This window comes from Cricetulus griseus, chromosome 5 (assembly GCF_003668045.3).
Source record: "Cricetulus griseus strain 17A/GY chromosome 5, alternate assembly CriGri-PICRH-1.0, whole genome shotgun sequence".
Classification (NCBI taxonomy): domain Eukaryota; kingdom Metazoa; phylum Chordata; class Mammalia; order Rodentia; family Cricetidae; genus Cricetulus; species Cricetulus griseus.
Window position 1 is genome coordinate 46,436,407 of NC_048598.1, and position 16,874 is coordinate 46,453,280.

The 16,874-nt window shown below is 40.7% G+C and overlaps 1 protein-coding gene across 1 annotated transcript; it reads left to right on the forward strand.

Annotated features, from left to right (window-relative positions):
- Positions 1-12,306: 12,306 nt before the first annotated feature.
- Rgs2 (regulator of G protein signaling 2) lies at positions 12,307-15,635 on the forward strand. The gene is made up of 5 exons (XM_027417420.2): positions 12,307-12,465; positions 13,479-13,580; positions 13,689-13,750; positions 14,326-14,492; positions 14,750-15,635. Exons 1-5 carry the CDS (start codon positions 12,356-12,358, stop codon positions 14,942-14,944), a joined length of 636 nt encoding a protein of 211 aa, XP_027273221.1. The 5' UTR covers positions 12,307-12,355; the 3' UTR covers positions 14,945-15,635.
- Positions 15,636-16,874: the final 1,239 nt, after the last annotated feature.

The window sequence follows — 16,874 nt, forward strand, 5'->3', positions numbered from 1 at the left end:
CGGTGTTACATTCACACATTCCATCCCACAGCTATGGGCGCTACTAAGGAAAAAGCTAGGTGGGCATATCAAGCACCTTATCTGTAAATTATAGCACAGCATCTTTCACTTTTTTTCATAAGCTAAAAAGAGCTCCTTTTAGCACCAGTGGAAAGCAAGAATTTTATGTGCCATTATAAAAATATTTCTACTCACTTTACCATATTTTCTGGTGAAACCCATTTGAAAGAATTTTAACATCTCCACAGCTTTATAATTGGAATTGGTCTTCGGTTTACTTTTGAGTGTTTCTTTTCCAGATTGTTGACTTCAAACTGTGATTGAGAATTCCACTCTGTGCTTTGCAGCAATGTGGGAATTATTTGACCCTTAATGGCTTGATACAGCTCATCTACACAAGCCACTGAACCCTGAAGGCAGTATTCATCAACAGCCATGCTCTTTGTTCAGCTCTTATTCAACTTCAGAATCCTTAATTCAATCCCTTCCCAAACCATTAAGCATCAAACATCTTCACTGACATATTTCTTCCCCTAAAAACTTAGAATTTTCATTGAATTATTTCTCTATATATGACTTTGACCTATCTCAAAAGATCTTGTGTGATATTCCATTTGTAGTTTTGAAGTAGCCTTTACCTTTCATATTTATTTCCTCTTTGACTTATAAGATCATTTATCACACTGTCCATGTAAGGTCAAACCTAATAGGAAATTGCCCTGGTGAGGGTTGAGAACTGCATTAATCAATGAGAATAACAATGCATCACTAGGAGTTAGTATAACACTGCATTTAGTAAAGTAATAGATTCTCCTTTAGTCCAGTCTAGTCACAAGTTGATGGTGCCAGGGAAGCATCTATTTGCAGTAAGTAGTGACTAACACTGATACCCAACAAGTGTCAAGTTGCAGACAGTAAGAGACTCGGGGATGCACAACCCTAAATAGGATATCTATATCATACCCCTTCCTCCCATGCCTCAGGAATCTTAGTGGAATAGTGGGTAGAAAGAGTATAATAGCCAGAGACATTTGATGATTACAAAGAAGTAGTGTCTTCTGGACAAAACAGGACAGTGGTGCGTATGAATTCATAGAAGTTACAATAGCATACACAAGATTGGCATAATCTCTAGCCTGACCAAATCCCACCCTAAACTTAGGAGCTATTGACAGTTGAAAGCTGCATGGAGAGAGTTGGTTTCCTGTATAAGCTTAGGCCTTGGTAACTCTGCCACACTCCAGTGGATGGCCAAACATCCAAGACTATAGGGGAAGCTTGATGAGTGGAAAAATAAAAAAGCATGCAAAGTTGTCTAGTGAGGTAAGATGGGTAGATCTGGGAGTCAAGAAAAGGGTGAATATGATCAAAATGCATTGCCCAAAATTCTCAAATAACTCAAAAAACACTACCTGTGCCACTACCTCAACTTCTGAAATAATTTAACCCTTACTTCCTGCCTTCCAGCATGTCTATGCTTAAAATGCTATTTTCCAAAATCCAAGCATTTTCCAGACCCACTTGGGAAACTAGCCACTTACATCTAAGAAGGTTCTATATGGATTTCACACCAATGTATTATCAGCTCAGCTTTGCTTCAGCTTGGTCCCAGAACTCTCTTTTATATTCCAGGAGTTCTGTAATCTCATAGAGACCAATGGTCCATCTTCCCTCCTTTCCATATGTTCTAGAGAAATTTTCATTTTTTATCTCTACTATTATTGTTATATTAAACTTTCAATTTTTTTCAATGTCAGGCAAAGTAGAGGCAAAAAGTAAATATATAGATTCAAAATCTTAAAGGAAATCCAGATTCTTGTGTTTTACTGTCTCAAGCACAATCCAATTGAACATATTTCAAATTTGCTACCATTTTCTTGACAATCAGGATCCTATCAAAATTAACAATTTAATGTATAATAGTCATTATAATAAATGTAAACTTTTCACCTACATTCACTACTATTTGTATAGGAACAGAACTGTGATGATTAAGAACAACTAGGGAAAGTTTTTTATAACTACAAAAGACAAAATTACTAGTGACTATTCTAGCCTCTTTGATATTTACTAGGCCTCTGTCAATTTACTTGACAGAAACAGCCTATTATGTAATGGTCCAAAATGGAAATTTCATAAAAGTTTAAGAAACAAGTCATGTTAATAAAAGTAGTTTACTATTCTCAAATTATCTAGGTAAGAAATATAGCTTCAGTTAATGTATATCACACTTGACAGTGGAGTAAAAAGACCGGGAGCCTTGCTTCCATTGATAAATGAGAAACAGAAATAATTATAAAGTTAAGCTGGGGGTACAAAGAAGGAAGCATTCATATTTTAAAAAGTAAAGTAAAATTAACCAGCAGGATAGATTCAATACAGATTTGGAAAAGAATGGGCCAATGATGACCATTATTCATCTTCTACATCTTTCTCAGAAACTGTAGAGAATAGTATCACTCAGAGAAGTAGTTTAGGAAGGATATATGAAAGAACAAGTCCATCTACACTGAAGGATGGACCAAGCTACAATTAGCTGTGTGCGTCTGAGATGAGCCAAAAGCTCAACAAGGGATTAACCAGTATAAGCAATGAGAACAGATGCAGGGTAAACGGAGAGGAAAAAGTGCATCTCAGTAATGTCAATGTTTATGGGACAAACAAATGCATGCTGCAAAGGAGGCTGGGAAAGAGCCATTTCCCACAAAGACTCCTGGACTTAGATCTGGGACATTCATGGGGAAATTCTCCTGACCATCTTGTACTCAGCTGGGCGAGGTGTTTAACTCCTCATGACCATTATCACTTGCCCTCCTCTGGCACACAGACTCAAAGCCATACTTCCTCCTTTACATGGACTGGAATTCTTGTTCTCCTTCACACCAAACAGCAGTCTGCAGTCTGGACAAGTAACACATTGGCAGGTCACACACAGCATAAGCACAATTGCTTTTGTGTGTGCACGGGCTCACACTTGTGTTTGGACTTAATGGTTGTGAAATAAACTTGAAATTACACTAATTTCATCTTCTGTTTTGAAACATAAAATTGGAAAAGTAACTTGAAATCTTGATTAGGGTCCTTCCTAATCCTTCCCCATTCATCCCCGGTCTTGCTTAGGTTACATCAAGGCGATCTAGAAATTAAAAAGCTCTGAGAATAGGAACTATTCTGTGCTTCGGTGGGCAAAATGAGAAACAGGGACAGATAATTTACAGAAAGAGAAGCATTAGCCAATAATATGTTCCCCTGCCTACCATGGTTACCAGGCATTATTAGTTTGGTTCCAGGAAGAATGCTGAGTGGTGTTCTCTAATGGATTGTGCAGCCATCAGAGTCCTGAAAACCTAAAGTGACATGCAATAGTCTAGAAGATTAGATGCGATCTGCTCATGGCTGTGATGCTCTGAATCCCACAGTTCTAGAGACACTGGCCACCCCACCAGAGGACCTGAGAGTATGTATAGATCTCCATGGACTCCTGTAGATAATAGCTTTGTTTATAGCCATGGTCAGCATTTTAATATTTTAAAACCCATCTTATGCAAGTAAAGTAAAATTAGACTCTGGGTGCTGGGGATTTAACATTTGCCTGGCATGTGTAAGACTGCCCTGAAACTTCTGCCTGTCTAAGCAGAGGAAATACACCAAGCTTCTAAACTGTTTAACTTGCAAAAAGTATTTGAAGGACTTGAATCAGTTTCAGTGGAAGTCAAGTTGATGAGCACATCACTGGAAAGAGAAGCCCTGGAGGGTATTGATAAGGAGTAGAAGATCTCCAGCTCGAAGCCAGATTGAAGCAGTTTTACAGTGGAATTAACAAGGAGAAATCCAAACGTTCAGAACAAGTTGAGCCTGACATTACAGGAACTACTCATCGTTAGAAGACACATCAAAAAAAAATACAATTTCAAGCATATACAAGCAAAATGGCTTTCAAAACCCATCAGAAGAAGGAAGAGCAACTTGAGAATCACCATAAGGATGCTTTACATGAAAATTCCCATCTTCAAAGAGCAGGAAATTTTATTTCTGGTTAAGTACAAAACTGTTCTCATCTGATGTTAAAAAGTAGATAAAGTGAGAAAACTTTTTAACCCGGGAAAAGTTTAATTAAAAAAAAAAACTAGTGCATATGGAATAAACTCTAAATGATGAAGTCTGATGGATCTCATAGGCAGTTGTCATGGTTTCTGCCAGAAACTTGACAGAATCTACAATTACTTGAGACATAGGCCTCTGGGCATGCCTACAAGAGATAGTCTTAGCTAGGTTAACCAAAGTTAGAAGACTGATCTCAACTGTGGGTGAAACCATTCCCTTTGCAGGGACCCTGAACTGTATACAGTGCAGAGAGGGAGCTAAGCAAACATACTCATTCATTGTCCTGTCTTCTGCTTATTGATTGCAGACGCCCTGTGACCAGATGCTTTAAACTCCTCCTTCCATCTTGACTTTCTGCCACAGTGGACTGTGCCCCAGAGGAGTGGGCATAATGAGTCCTTTCTTCCTTAAAATTGTAACCCATCTGCTAAATATGGGAGATCAATCCATCTGTAGTTCATGAAGAACAACATGGTTAGTGAAAGCTTGGAGTGGAATATAATGAATATGTCAGAAAATGCCCTCCCCTCCCAGGAAGATGAATCCAAAGAAGTTTTTTGTGACACCGAATGATACTGCTTAGTTAAATACATCTTATCCAGATGAAGATTGGCAAGGTTTCTAAGGTATCTTCAGCTGGCTTACTTTCAAATTTCTCTTAAAACTCTTAAAGAAATTAAACCAAATGTACCCTATAAAGTAGTCACTGGAGGAGATGCAAGAGTTCATGCACTGAAAGGCCCCAAAAGAGAAAGCTTCAGTATGGTGTGACAGGGTGCAGTTAGAGGAGAGGCAGAGACTCAAAGTTCTTGCTAAACTGTATTGAAAAAAAGAAATGATGCCATGTCTGATGACAAACGCCTGTAACCCCACCATTTGGGGAACTGAGGCAGGATGACTGCCAGAAGTGTAAGGCCATCCTGATGTGCACAGTAAGTTTATATATAGGCTTGCTAGAACACAGTAAGACCCTATCTCAAACACAAAAATGACAGACAGGAGAGGGAGGGAGGGAGGGAGGGAGGGAGGGATGGAGGGACCAAGGGAGAGACCAAGGGAGGGAAGAAGAGAAAACGAGGGAAATGAGAAATAATATATGATGTTTACCAAGTACCCAATTCACCCTAGAAAAACAACGGATAATTTTGTTGAAAATATTCATTCTATAAAAAGCTGGACATTGCTGACACATTTTTTGAGGGATAAGGGATAGCTTAAGTATTTCAGAAAGTAACTCTCTTCTCCAGAAGTCCTCAAAATGGATCCCAGACCTATATGTAAAATGTAAATCTATAAGACTTGTAGAAGACAATGAAAGAGAAAATCAAGATGGTTTGGGACTTAACAGTCACTTTTACTTTTAACAGCAGAGACCCCGAAGAGTGTGTGGCAGCTGACTGGAAGGAGTTTCAGACCAGAGCAGTCAGCAGACACTGAGACTGCTGCCAAGTGAATTGGTGCTGATGCTGCAAGAATAAGAGATGCTGTTTCTAGTGCTGGTGTAGAAACAGCCTTGGCTGTCTTGTTGTTGCCTAGATGCCAGAAACCTTTTGCTGAAGCCAAAACACCTTTAATGGGCTCTTCTGGGACTTGCTGTGTCTGAGTGTCTTCCATTTGATAGTTACTTTCTTGTCTTGTTGTGGAAATAGCTACTTGGAATTTTGGCACTCATGGTAATTATGGATATAATTTTCTGCATCTTACTGTGAGTCTGAAAATGTAGCGTTGGTAGCACAGAAATCTACATTATTTTTAAAGTCATTTCCTAAAGATAAAAACTAACTTTTGGCAAAAATGAGGTAATACTAAGATGGACTTATCTGAAATTAAAATTTCCTGCCCTGCAAAAGACAAAAGAGAGAGAAAAATAAAAACAGAAGTTGCAGACTGACAGGAAATATGTGCAAATATATTGATTTGATAAAGAACTATTACTTAAAAATATAAAAAACTTAAAATTCAACAATATGTAAATAACCTGATTTAAAATTGGCCAAAATAGTTGACACTTTACCAAAGAAAACAGGCAAATGACAAATATACTCACAAAAAGAAATTATGCATCATAATGCTTTTAGGGGACTGTGAATTACACCATAAAGACTTGGTTAATTAAATTAAACAATTTGCACCTTTTCGAATGGTCCAAATGCAGGATACTGAGAACACCAAGTGCTACCTCAGATGCAGAGTTATAGGAAGTGACATTTGGGATAAAGTGTGATAGGTACAGCCACTTTTTGAGATAAGCTGCTGTTTTCTTACAGTACTAAACACGTTCTTATAATTAAGCAACCCAACTACTGCTATTTAATTAAGGAGTTTGAAAGTATGTCCATATAAAACTTTAAACATGCTTTATTCGTGCTTGCCAGAACTTGGAAGCAACCTAGATATCCTTTAGTAGGTTAATAGAGGGGGAAAAAAGCTATGGAAACTTCAAATACGGGACTATTGTTATTTGTTTAAAAAAAATGAAACTTAACCAAATCCAAAAGGTCTATTACTTTAGATGCCAAACTCTGATATGGCATTCTGGAAAAGGTAAAACTATGGAGATGGTAGAAAGAAGGTAGGTGGTGCCAAAGGTATCAGGCCAATAGGAACAGAGAGGATAATTAGTGCAGAGAAAGTACTCTGCATAGTACTGTAATGGTGGATACTGTACTGTATGTATGCCTAAGCCCATAGGATGCACACCAACAAGAATGCAGAATGTGCCCTAACGTCAACCAAGGACTCTGGATGGTAGGTAATAATGTGTCAACACAGGCTCATCATATGCCTCACCTGGGGGAAGTGTGTTAATAATGGGAGGAGGTACAAATGTGTAAGGACAGGAAGGAAAAGAGCTATTTTCTCTACCTTGCTCTCAATTTTGCTGTAAACCTAATTCAGCTTCTTTTCTTACTTACTTACTTCTTAGTTTTTTGAAACAGGGTCTCTTTGTGCAGTCCTGGCTATCCTGAAACTCACTCTGTAGACTAGGCTGACCTTGAACTTAGAGCTCCGCCTGCCTCTGTCTCCTAAGCGCTGGTATCAATGACTGAGCCACCACACCCAATTTATTTATTTTTTTAATTATGAAAAGATTTAGTTTTGTTTTCAGGCAATCTTACATCACTAATGATCACTGATGTATCTAATAGGTGCTTAGAAGAAGCTAAAAGGACCACCAGGAAAGATAGAGAAGAAACAGATCACCAAGAAAAGGTAATAACTCAAGCTGAGATGGCAGGGCACCAGGGGCTAGAGCTAGGTGAGATGAAGATTCAATACACCAGCTGTCCGCACTGTGGGGAAATGAACTCCATCAGACCACTTCCATCCCTGATTCTCCGGGTCCACAGTGCGCAAATTATAACTCACCCTGATGCCCTATAAAACTGGCAGCCACTCAGGGTGTTCTTTAATTCATTCTTTCCACCTAAACAGGAAACATGTCTCCCCAGTCATAACACCTAACAGTGGGCTGTAGGAAAAGAGCAACAGTAGGAATAAAAAGGAATAAAAAGCAAGTCTCCCAATTACGGACAAGAAATCCATCCAACCTACTGTTAGACACACTTTATGAAAAGAAACACAGAAGCATCTCACTTTTGGAAGATGAGAAGTTTAGAAAGCATTGATGCCAATAGCTTGGAGTTAAGAGTTGATATTTACAGCTACAACCTCATCACCCAGTCATTTCCACTGAGATCCTGGGATTTTGTTTGTTTGTTTGCTTGTTTGTTTTTAATGTGTTTAGTGTGATCTTAACTAAGGTGACTGAGAGAACAACAGCAAGAAGGGAGTCCAGCTTGGGCTACACAGTAAGAAGTGGGGGAGGAAAAGGGAGAAAGAGAGAGGAGGGGAGGGGGAAGGAAAGGGAAGAGATGGAAGGAGGAGGAGAGGAAGGAAGGGAGAAAAGAGGAAGGGAGGGAGGAAAAAAGGAAAGAATGGAGGCAGAGAAAAGAAAAAGCAGAGACGAGGAAAGAAAATAAAATGAGACTACATAAGGTTGTCTACTATCAAAGTAGTTCAGGAATCAAAGGCATAAACAATACATAAAATAGATTAATGCTCTCTACTTAAAATTTTTCCAGTATATTAGGGAAAAAATAATGTATCAGATCTCTTGTTGCCTCTGATCCTTTCATACTTAAAAAAAGGGGTGGGGGGCAGTGACTGACAGCTAATAAGCATTTGAAATCTAACTGTCCTTAACCAAACACACCAGATTTGAAAACAATAGTAAATACACTCCAACTAACACTCCAATTTCTAGCCGCATCTCCCATCAGCTTTCAAGTCACAAAGAGCAGCAGAAGGAACCTTCCCCTGATTTAGATGTCACAGGCTCAGTCTCTACCTCACAGGCCTAGCAACTACTGCACACACCTATTTGAGGCGTTTAGACTAATGCTAGCATTTTTCATTCAGGAAAAAACAAATCCTTATGTTCCTATTATTCTCAATAATAAAGAAAGCCAGGCTGTGGTGGCACACTCCTTTAATCCCAGCACTTCAGAGGCAGAGGCAAGTGGATCTTAGTGAGTTCCAGGACAGCCAGGGCTGTTACACAGAGAAACTCTGTCTCAAAAGGCAAAACAAACTACAACTACTACTAATAATAATAATAATAATAATAGTAATAATAATAATAAAGAATGTGATTTTGGTAAAGAAGGGGATTAAATTTTCAATGCCTTGCCTAAGTGTGGAGCTGATACTTCAAAGCGCAGAGGAAGCAGAGCACAACCAACTGAAACCACCAACACACACAGGTGGAGTGACTAATTCTTCTAAAACACAGGTCAAGCATCAAAGCAATACATTCCTGACAAAAACACTAATTTTCTCTCTTAGCTTCTGGGAACGGAAGTTATGGTTTAAGAAATTAATAATAACTTTAAAATCTGAGATCATATTATGGGGAAAGGGTGACGAACAGAGTCTTGTGAAGTCATGTGTTCATTCTGATAAAATATTTCACAAATTAAAGTTAGACAAAATAAAAGAGAACAAAGGAAGATCCATGTCACATTTCTGGCTAGATGAACATTACTAAGGTTTTTATCTGTTTCAATTACCTATCCCATTCTTTGCTTCGTCCCTGATTTTAAAAACAAAATGTTTTTAATTAATGTTTCACAAAGGTGAGTCACATGTTTAGGGCTCTTTCAAATTAGTGACTGAAACATGTCAAGTGAAAAAAAAACACATAGTTCTTCACTGAATGATAATTCTGTGGGTTTTTTTAAAGAATATATCTTGATTCTAAATTCCTAATGCATGAGTTAATATATGTAAATATTTTGATTCACGGCAATTAATTAAAGGAGAAGCCCGGAGTTTGGCAAAGGAGACATCTTACTCTTCATTTTATCTGTGTGATATTGTTTGAAGAAAAAATGTTCAACCTGCACTCTGGGAGAATCCACCTGGAATGTGTGCAGACGCTCCCTCCAGTAGAGGGCATGGCAGATTCAACATGGAAACCTATGACTTGTTTATCAGCCAATCTCTCGCTGTGGCTTTGCCTGGCGACTTTTACAACCCACACTGCATTGTTGCTTCCGCCACCACAAAATGGAAACTGTGTGTCATCTTAATATTTAGCAATCCTATTTACCTAAAAGACAACTGTAACAACAACAAACTAAAGGGAAGTAACCGGACATGCAGCTTTTACTTTAAATATGTAAGCCAGTCTTTAAAAAGATTTTAACGTTGGGATTTATTTTTGGTGGAGATAGAATCCAGAGGCCCCTAGGTGCTAAGCAAGCATACCACTATACTCCCTCCCAGGCCAACGTGGGAACTTCTTTTATTATTATTATTTTAGAGGCACTTATATTTACATATCCATCCCCCCATTCCCTCGCTCTCCCATTCTCCCATGTTTACCACCAACCCCCCCAACCCATCCCCCACTCCTCCCCAGGGATAGTTCCTGTCTGCAGTAAGTACTACAAATACCTGTGGTTGTAAACTTACACAAATTTATCAAGCAACCACAATTTCCAGGAAGTAAAATAATTTTGTGCCTTAGTATCTATTGTCAGTCCAAAAAGGCTTGCAGGGGATGGGGGGAAGAATACTTGTATTAAATCCAAAAATCATCCAGTTGCTGGTAGGGTACATGTATGTTCACTTTTGTTAATGTATAAAAAGGACAGGGCTTTTCAGACTTCAAGATCTGGAAGAGGTAAAATATGAACTATTTTGCTTATTTTCCTTATTCATTTATTATCCCGACAGCAATTTATTAAATATCATAAGCTTGACACTACACATCTGCATTGTCTTGATGGTTAATAAAATTTACACATTGGAACCTAATTAACTCTGAATTAGTCCTCGTGATTTTATCCTAAAAAGCTGGCTTTGGATTGCCCTGCTTACGTATGCAAATTAATGCATTTTGTTGAAGTTACAAAAGGTCTTAAATATAAGATTTGGATAGTATTTCATGAGACTGGCCATAAAACAAACAAAAAGTCACACTGCTGCTATTAGAGTGAGAAACTAGGGCCCCAGCAGGGGAAAGTGACTGTCCCAACAGATACTTAGCAACTACTGGTTAAACACTGGCTCTGATTACACCTGCTAACAGATACAAGCATCTAGGGACATCTGGCCTACAAGAGGACATCAATGCTTATAATTTTAATGCCGGGGGTTGAAGTGAAAAAATATAGCCATGTTTTGTACTGTTGAGAAAAAAACAAATATGTCTGCACATTACACATATTTTAAACAGCAACACCATTCCTATTAGACATGCTTAATAAATATTAAGTCATCAGAAATTAAAATAGATGTAGGAACAGTGCAGTTTTTTCGGGCTTATTAAAACTTCCATCTCACAGATTTATAAACATGCTTTCAAGCATTCGTTACTAAAATCAAAATGATATTCCTTTTGTAATGAAAACTATCCCTATTTTCTTCATCAGTGACTTCAGACTTTGTTCCCCAATTCAAACCTGGAGCTCAGCTACCCGCAGCTTGTAGCAATGTATTGCCTCGTTCCAGTTTGAGGAATGTGCCTCTATTTTTCTTTTAGTAAGGTCTAGTGTGAAGCAGAATGACCATAACTTCGTTGTTAATCTATCTGCCCTGACTTCATGGGAAAACCACTTAGGTATTCCGCCGCATCACTCCCGTAACATAGGAAGCTGAATCAGTTTGTAGTTGAAGTCATGTATTTGTTCTTACAGATCAGGGCATTTTAAAACCTGCGGGAGTAGAGATGGGTTTCTGAAGAACTGACAAATGAAGCTTGTCCAAGCAAACTTTACACCTCCCGACTCTCACATCCAGCTCTAGCCTCACACCCCCACCCCTTAATTTAAGCAGGTGAATATCTGGCAAATTCTAAGCCTGCCCAACTAAGAATGACTCATTAGGAAATCCTGATTCCTTACACTCGGAAACTACAAACGATCCGAGTGTATCAGAACCGCAAGATCTCGGGTTTCCCTTTGTGTTTCTCTCTATCACTCAGATCTGTGCCGTGCCCGCCTAGAGACGCCCTTCAGATCTCCTGGGGAATGACCCTGCAACGTCACAGCCTTCTGCAGCCAGGCGTTTAAAGATCAAAAATGCAGAATCATTTAAAACACCGGGTTTTAATAGGCACTTTCTCCTTCTTCCTCCCTGACCAGCGTGCGTTCCCATAAGGAATTCCAAGATGCCTGAGCGAACAGAGAATCACAGTACTTAGCTCAGAAGCCCTTGTTTCGGGTTTCTCTAGTTGTTTAAGTCCTTCCCCGAAATAGGTGGAGTGTGGGTGGGGCGGTAGGGCTCTCCCCCTGCCCGCTGCAGTGTATAGGTGTCCCGGTGCATCTAAAAGATCGTGAACAAAGCATGAGTTGCAAAGGCGGGGCTCGAAAAAAGATAAAAGGAAAGGAAAAGGTACGGCCTTAAGGAAAAGTCACGAACTCGGGAACCCTGCACGGCTGGGGCCACCCGAACAAGCGAGCAGGGATCCCGCGCTGTCCCCGCCCTCCGCCTCCCCGCCTGTGTGCGCACGAGGCTGCGGCACCTACGTCAGCAGCGCCCTGGCTTCCAGACCCTTCGGCTGCCGCCGTGACTGCCGCAGGCCCGTGCGACCCCTCCCTCGCGCCGTCTGCAGCGGGCCAATCCGCACCCTCGAAAGGCGGAGCCGACGCCTCCGGGCCCCGCCCCTGTTCCGCAGCCGGCCTTAAAAGACCGCGGCGCGCGCCCGGCTGCAAACAGCTGCGGTGGCCGCCGGAGTCTTAGTATGCAAAGTGCCATGTTCCTGGCTGTCCAGCACGACTGCGTACCCATGGACAAGAGCGCAGGCAACGGCCCCAAGGTCGAGGAGAAGCGGGAGAAAATGAAGCGGACGCTGTGAGTATGCCCTCTCTTCCTGAGAGCTCTTACCCCGCATGGCTTTGCTGCTCGGGACCGACCTTCCTTCCATCTCGGCTTTGACTTGAGCTAACTCCGGTCTGCACCTCTGCAGAGAAAGCGGGGGGGCGGGGGGAAGAAAGAAGGAAAAGTCAGCTTGCTAGATCTCGTGGTTGTGCTTTTTTCTGTGTGAGCGTAGAGTTTCAACTATGGGAAGTTGTTAGGAAGGTGGCGGCGGTAGCTGGGCTGAGAAGGCGATGGCTGGCTTTTTGTTCTGCATGTAAGGTGACATGAGTATTCTGCAGCTGAATAGGATCCGCAGCGCCCATACATTGCATTGTGAGGTCTGAGCTGCTTACACAGCTGCTGGGTAATGTTTGGGATGATTCCGAATGTATTCGCTTTAGATACGGTTTTAAATCATAAAATAGGTCTCATCCAGTCACGACTGTGGAATGAGTAATTTGCTCTGCAGTATCTGCTGCGGAGAAGCACTGTGGGAGGTCGCGGAGGGGGAGCTCGGGACACACACACACACACACACACACACACACACACACACACACACACTCACACACCACACACCACACACACACACACACCCCACACACACACACCACACACACACACCCCTCTATGCACCGCCTGTATCTTGGACCAGACCCTCCTGCCTCTAGCACAGAAAGGGAAGGAACATCAGCTGGCTCAACACACGGCAGTTCTCAATCATTAATTGTCTCCAAGTTGTAGTTAACCATGCAGAAAAACCGCTACCTTTTTCGTAGGTCAGAAATAACTTGTGAAAATTTTAAATATCCTAGCTGTGTTATGTAGTCCTATGCTGGGTTCAATCCATGAGGTGCTGGGTTTAAATATCCCACATATGGCATGGACTGTTCTTGCCTGTCTGGTTTGTTTGGTGACTGACCATATGCTACTGCAACTGGTGATAATTTCACTATTCAAGAATTGCAGCTTGAAGTATTTTTTTCCTCTCCTTTTTTCTTTTCTAGCTTGAAGGATTGGAAGACCCGTTTGAGCTACTTCTTGCAAAATTCCTCCACTCCTGGGAAACCCAAAACTGGCAAGAAAAGCAAACAGCAAACTTTTATCAAGTAAGTTGCAACTCCTGTACTTGCAGAACAGAATGTCTAGCCATTGAACAGGAGAGGGGAACTATTATGTGTGGTTTATATAGCTCATGTTCGGAACTTCTCTTGCAGGCCTTCTCCTGAGGAAGCGCTGCTCTGGGCAGAAGCATTCGATGAACTGCTGGCCAGTAAATGTAAGTTAACCTCTTGAATTTGATCTTTCACCAGCATCCCAAGAGCCTAGAAATGTTGTGTCTACACCACAAATGAGCAGCTAGCAGGAAGTGCATCAGACATTAGCACCATTTACTTCATAAAGCCTGCTTTTCTTTCCCCTCGTCCTCCAGTTTAATCATGGAAAAGCATGAGGTATTCACTTCAGGAATAAAGTTAGCCTAACTTGTGAAAGTTAGGAAGAAAAATTAGCCTAAAAATTAAAACGACTTACTCATAGTTAGGGTTGAGTCAGCTTTTCCATTGCATAGAATATTTTCAAAAGCCCTAGTTCCCAGAGAACTAATGGATGACTGTCCTCTAAATATTTATTTTGCATTGACGGTGAAGTTCAGTATATTTTGTTGTCGTCGTTGCAGAATGCAAAGTTAAGCATTTTGCCTGCTGGCATCTTAGTGCTTAAAGAGCTAAAGTGTGAGAATGACAGGTTTGAGTGAAATCTAGAAAGCTGATCGATCATTCTAGTACTAAAAGAACCATGTGTTATCTGGTCACTCAATTTACATTCTACATGCTTGTTTTCCTGTGCTTTCAGATGGGCTTGCTGCATTCAGGGCGTTTTTAAAATCTGAGTTCTGTGAAGAAAATATTGAATTCTGGTTGGCTTGTGAAGACTTCAAAAAAACCAAGTCACCCCAAAAACTGTCCTCCAAAGCAAGAAAAATATATACTGACTTCATAGAAAAGGAAGCTCCCAAAGAGGTAAGAAAACAAGTTATTGGTGTCAGCATAATTTGGACATCTTCAACCCCATAGTGAAGCACAAGAATTGGATACACCAGTTAAAGTGCCAGTGGGAAGAGCTGGGGCTCCCCACCCCAGCTATCCTAGCATTTCAGTTTTTCCAATCTGACAGTGAGAACTGATCACATATTACATCTTTTGTGTTTTGTTATTAAGCATTGATTTATAATGTTGGATACCAAATAAATCAAGCTTTGTTTTATTTTTGGTTTCAGATAAACATAGACTTTCAAACAAAAACGCTGATTGCCCAAAATATCCAAGAGGCTACAAGTGGCTGTTTTACAACAGCCCAGAAGAGGGTATACAGCTTGATGGAGAACAATTCTTACCCTCGCTTCTTGGAGTCAGAATTCTACCAGGACTTGTGTAAAAAGCCACAGATCACCACGGAGCCCCATGCTACATGAGGCCAGGAGCCCCCAACAGAGGACATTTCATTGTCTCCCAAGACGAAAAGGCTGTGACCTGCCAAAAGACTGACCTTGAATTCAGCCTGGGTGTTAGGAAACATCACTCAGAACTATTGATTCAAAGTTGGGTAGTGGATCAGAAAGCCAGCAACCTAGGACAGGCTCTATGTGGCAACAGCTTCCCTTGCTGTGTGAAGAACAGAGGGAGGGAACCGTGATGTTCTGAGAGTGCTGTTCCTCGGTGGGAAAGCAGAGGTCTGAGATGAAAGACAAGATAGAATGTTGTTGGTCTGAACATTTAAAATCAATAGGTCTGGGATTATGTGGCCTTAGCTAGCTGGCTGTATATCTTTCCCTAAACCAGTCCATTGTTACCACATAGTGGTTTTACTTCTAGTTTTAATATTTCAGTACTAAGTAACATTAAAATGTTTACTGTGTGCAAGGGTGTTGAAGTGCTTAGGACTACAGGTGGTTAGTACTATTGTGTCGTGTATCACTGAAACTGAAGAGTACGTGTGCATCATTAAATGGTGTGTGAGATGGAGTGAGTGCTGTTCTCTAGAAAACCAGTGTCTGTTGTGAGTGCCAAAAACTGTCTTACAGGCAGCTAAATTTTGAAGTGGTTTTTGAATACTTTTAATAAATTTATTTTGATAAGTAATGTCATTGAACATTTGGAAGTCCAGATGTGACTCTGTTGTGTTTGATTTCAGTAATTGGAAATATGTCTGATATAAAAGAAAACAACTTTCTAGTAAACAGATGACCATGGATTGATTATTGTACCAGTCCACTGAGAGCTGGCAGGCCTTAGAATGAGAAATGGTTGCTTCAAGGAAGATAAACCTATAGACATTATGTAGTCTTAAGAAAATCAGATCACATCCTAGGACCACTCATTGTGAAAGTCAAACTTGTTATATAATAAAATAAAAAGAAAAAAGAACATTGACCTGTGTGTTAAGGACCAGTTTTAAATGGGTAGTAAGAGAACATGGACATTGTGTGGCCAAGCAGCCTAAGAAAAGAAAGAAGTTCAAGGAAATGTGTATAGGCCTTGGGCCTGCCTGTTTCATTCTTGGTACCAGACACCTACCTACACCGGGCTGGTATGGGCAAGACACATCCCTGATCATTACTTCTTTTATGATGGGCCACTACAAAAAAACTCAAAATTGGCCTGCATCTCCTGCCTTCATTTGGCTGATAATCCTTAGGTATCACTGAAGAAAGCAAGGTTGGACTAAATGCAGGAATGGGTTCTAGCTGAGAAGGGCCTTCCTTCTGGCTAGGGAATTCCCTTTCCTTTGTGAGGCAAATGTTCAATCTGGGGTGGGGATGGTAGTAAATGGGAGGAGTCGGGCCACCCTCAGCTTGAAATTGGAAGATCTGAGCCCAAGTAGTGATATCCCATAGCTTTGTGAGCCTAAGAGTACCCATTTTTCACCCTGGTACCCATACACAATAAGGGATACTTTAGGAATTCGAAACAGTAAAATGGTGGGTTTTTGGGTTGTTGTGTTTTTCTGATTTGCCGAAGCATAACAGCCCACGGTATTTCAAATGTTTCTTTGTGACTACTCGAATTCACATCTCTAGCCAGATGTTTGGAACAAGCACAGGCACAGGAGGGGCAGCTGCTCATTCTAATATCACCAGAGTGACGTACAACAGATGCAGAATGAATTCTGATTGCATGAGTGAGATCTGAATTCATAGAAAGGGTGATGCTGTGATGGGACGATGACACAAATGTGTCAGGTCTGGATAGCTCTTAATTCATAGAGGCTTTAGCTAGCAAAGAAATCCACTTGGCCACCAAGTCCTATTTACTTTACCTCAGGCTCAGTCAGACATCTCCACAGTCCCCACTCTGATGGAAGATGCCACCGTGATTGCAATTAACCCACCTCTCCCTGCTCAT

Excerpts from the sequence above, each read along its gene's own strand:
- Rgs2 (XM_027417420.2), top strand. The coding sequence starts at position 12,356 with ATGCAAAGTGCCATGTTCCTGGCTGTCCAGCACGACTGCGTACCCATG. Across the intron at positions 13,581-13,688 it reads AAACAGCAAACTTTTATCAA|GCCTTCTCCTGAGGAAGCGC; the intron begins GTAAGTTGCAAC and ends CTTCTCTTGCAG. Across the intron at positions 14,493-14,749 it reads AAAAGGAAGCTCCCAAAGAG|ATAAACATAGACTTTCAAAC; the intron begins GTAAGAAAACAA and ends TTTTGGTTTCAG.